At 39.7% G+C, this 4031-nt stretch overlaps 1 protein-coding gene across 1 annotated transcript in view; it reads left to right on the top strand.

The window, feature by feature from the left end:
* Positions 1-225: 225 nt before the first annotated feature.
* Positions 226-4031, top strand: part of LOC311524952 (protein SPO16 homolog) — a gene marked incomplete at its 5' end in the record, with an annotated part of 8933 nt that continues 5127 nt past the window's right edge. Inside the window, 3 exons of the mRNA XM_084636624.1 lie at positions 226-294; positions 1969-2062; positions 3596-3764. Coding sequence (XP_084492750.1) covers positions 226-294; positions 1969-2062; positions 3596-3764 — 332 coding nt within the window. The remainder of the gene's footprint in view (positions 295-1968; positions 2063-3595; positions 3765-4031) is intronic.

Raw genomic sequence — 4031 nt, 5'->3', positions numbered from 1 at the left:
GTGTTTGCAAAATACGCAGACACTGTGGCCCTGATTTCAGTTGGGGTCTTTAGGCACCCCTGGTGCCTTGACCAAGCACCATTAATGTGTGTCCTTTATTACAGTTGTGTTCTCTTCAGTTGGTGGCTGACATTTCTGTTCTCTCCAAAAAGCTTAAAGAAAACTAGAGAGAGAGAAAGTTTTACCAGATATTTCACTGAAGAAGTATTAATGACCCCTGTGACAATGGCAGAAAGTGGTGGGCAGGAAAAGGCAAGATGGATCACAACTGTTATCATGAGTTCAGCTCTCCAGGTACTGTATACCAATTATTGGTGAACTGCATAGGCACTGGCTTTGGGGATGCTCTGAGGCTGGAGCACCCACTCACCAGCAGCCCCCCGATCAGCTCCTTCCCCTCCCCCCAGCACCTCCCACCCTCCGGCAGCCATGCCAATCAGTGCCTCCCGCCTGCCGTGATCAGTTGTTCCACAGGAAGTGCTGGAAGGGGAGGGGGAGAAGTAGGGTGACCAGATGTCCAGATTTTATAGGGACAGTCCCAATATTCAGGGCTTTTTCTGATATAGGTGCCTATTATCCCCCACACTTTGTCCCGATTTTTCACACTTGCTATCTGGTCACCCTAGGGAGAAGTGAGGGCAGGGCATGCATGGGGGAGGGGGCACAACAAAGTGAGAAGAAAGCGTGGCAGGGGTGGAACAGGGGCAGAGTGAGGGTAGGAGGAGTCGGGGAAGGGGTGGGGCCTTAGGGGAACGGGTGGAGCACCCCCCGACACATTAGAAAATTGGCACCTCTGGTCAACTAACATTGAACTGTCAAGTATTTCCAAGATTTTATTTTATTTTATGCAATGCTAAAGTATGTAATAGATACAGGAAAATGTGTGTCACTTATCTGGTAAACCTGTTGCTACTGTAGACCTACCTTTTTCTTCATGTTTTTTCTTATTCTGCTCTTTCCCTTCGTGTTTGGTACCAGTTTAGTATTCCTGCCACCTGCTGTTGTGAGTTAAATGTTTTCCTAACCCTCGTCTTTCTTGTTGCACTGATACTACTATATGGATATTTTTTTTCAGCTGATCAATGTAAGTCATTCCAGCAAGGATATTGTAGTCTTCTAGATTCCCCTCTGAAGACTTTATCTCTTCCATCATACAGTATTAATACTTTGGATAAATTACAGTAATAAGTTAGGAGATTCAAATATGGGTGCACAATTTTTGGTTTAAATTCGGACTCTTGAGGAGACTGAAGTCTGATTTGAGCATGTTAAAGTCACAGTCCACAATGTGTGCGATTGTTTGAGATTTTTTTTTCTAGACCACTAGAAAATTCAACCTGCAGGTTGAAAAATATGCACAAGTCCACCCCATTCTTCAGATGACATTGTTACATAGTGTTGTCATCTTGCTTTCCTAAGCATTTTGTATTCTGCCATGAAGCTCCCGTGGTAGGGATGTTGTCCAGAGCAGTCTTTTCTGATCTATCTGTCCTTCAACTAAAATGCTGACATCCATATTGATTCATTCAAACCAGCCTACTTAATTGCAGGCAAACATCTAGTGTGTACATTTCTACTGTCTGAAAATCTTCCTTCTATGCATCATTTTTTAAAAACAAAGATTTGACTGTAAAACGTTGTTTGTGAAGTTTCCTTGTTTATTATGCAAGTGTTTCCTGTGACAAAATGAATGTAGACAGTCTGGTTATAATGGAAGAGGTAAAAAATTAGAGGATTGTCACCCCATTATTTCACATCTAAATCATTATTGCAGCTATGAAAATATTTCATATTCTCATCAATTATGCAAAAGTTCAGTTAAAATGTTTAAAATCATTACTGCTACTGGAGTAAAAATATTTTCTAAACTAAGGTACTAAAGACCTTTTAACAGTCAGACTCTGTTTTAAGAGTCCAGTTGATATGATTGCAAGCACGTTTTAAAATACATTTTTTACATTTATTTAGAGTCATGAAGTTTCAGCATCTCTACAGAGTCAACACCACAGAGTTCGATATTCAGATTCAGTGGAAAATGGAGCCATGATTTTTTCTCTTTCCGGTACAATAAATTGAATTGCAGCACATATTTCTTAAAGAACTCACCAGAAATTCTAACGGGGTATAGGATCAGATCCTCTTGCAGTAGCACAGAGTAGACCTAAGAAACTGTACAAAAGCTACATTGCAGAAATGTCATATAGTTTAGAATGGTGGATGTGAAAGTGCGATGGTATTTTCTTTTTCAAGAGGCCAACATCAGAGAAGAGTGGAAGTGAGGAGAAGAGGGGCTGTGGTTAGAAATCAGATACTAGTTATTGCATTAAAGTGCAGTTGTACTCTGAAAAGTGATCATATAAAATGTCATCTTACTTGACGGAACAGCTCCTTATGTGTACCTAATGACTTTTGTGATTTAAAAAAAAATCTGCTGTTATTTAATCGTTAGCTTTACTGAAGCCATTCATCTAAGAGTGACTAAGTTGGATTCTATTCGTTCTGTGCATTAATCAAACAATTTACTGAATCCCAGTCACACCTGAGTGAATCTAGCTGAGACAATATCACTGCACAAACCTTTACTACGGGAGACAATGTGTGAAAAGAAAACCAGCTTCACCTTAATCTTCCAAGTCAAACTTTCTGAGCTGGCAGTTACAAAAAAAATGTGTCTCTGTAAAATTTGACCGATTTGACCAGGGAAATCACTGAGGCAACAAACGTGAAACCCCATATTACTATTTCTACCGTTGCTTTTCAGAGTAAAACAGCACTTTAAACAACTCAAATAAATTGGTTAGTCTCTAAGGTGCCACAAGTACTCCTTTTCTTTAAACAACTAAAGTGACACTTAGACAAAATAGTTCTGCTTATTCGGAATCTGAACCCTTTCTGTGCTATCAACATTGCATAAGGCATGAATAAGTTTCCAATGCACCTGTCTAACCTGAGCTGCTCTTTGCAGGTCCTCTATGTTGCTAAAAAGTCTCAGAAGTTTCCCTGTCTGAGGATGGTTCAACAAAGGGATTCTTTCAGTTGGCATGTTCAGTTTTGCATGTTCCTTTAGGCGCCCAATGGCACATCTGCCATTGCAGATGCTCTGTCTTTGTTCTTAAGCTGTTCCCCACATATGTCTAGCTTCTTTTCTGCATAATTTTAGAGATAAAGGTTTGTTGAGGTCTGACAAATCTTGGCAATTGTTATAACTTCATTCCATTTAATACCTAGAATTTGTCTGTATCTTTTGTGGATTTCAAGATTTCCCATCCACATGTTAATATGGAAATAACATTTAAGTAGAAAACTTGTAATTTGGTTTTAAGTTGTAGATTTTCAATGACCAAATCTTAAGCTGGTGACTGCAGCTGCTGTCTTTCAATTTGTGACATTATTTCTTTCTGGCCATCCCCATTGGCTTGCACATTACTGCCAAGGTATGCGAATTGACTCACATTTTATATTCCTTTGCCTTCTAAAGTAATGCTTGAGTTGGGAGTTCTGCTTATTGATGACCTATTAGTAGTTAGAAGGCTAGACCTCATTACTAGCTTGAAGTAACAAACTGAGCTTACATTGTAATCAATTTCTTCTCTAGGCATTGCATTTCTATTGGCAGACACACAAGACGTGTTTAAGACAGGAGGAGAACAGTTTTTAGACAGAACTGAGAAGTTCATAAACATTCATCGGAATAGTTTTTTGCTTTTGTCAGCTGCCTTGCATGGACCAAAAGAATGGGATCTAATGTTCAGGATTCAGAAAAGGTATGTCTTTAATTGGACCAGTATTTTTATTACTAAAGAATAATGAGATGTAATATTAATGAATATTTGCACAAAGGTCCTATTTACAGATTTTCAAAGGTCATGCCAAGCTGGACACTTGCCAGACTGCTGTGAGGTGATCAACTGCTGAATCCTCAGGTGTTTTAAGCCTCCAGAGTCTCAACAGAGGCAAGGCTCTGTTTTGGGGTTCCTAGGCACATGCTCAGGGTTCAGACCCTCTGTCTAGTATCCCCCTCCTGAGAGCTG

Source organism: Lepidochelys olivacea (assembly GCF_965140295.1).
Source record: "Lepidochelys olivacea isolate rLepOli2 genome assembly, chromosome: 8".
Classification (NCBI taxonomy): Eukaryota; Metazoa; Chordata; order Testudines; family Cheloniidae; genus Lepidochelys; species Lepidochelys olivacea.
The sequence above is the reverse complement of the archived record's forward strand: the minus strand, read 5'-3'. Positions and strand labels throughout refer to the sequence as shown.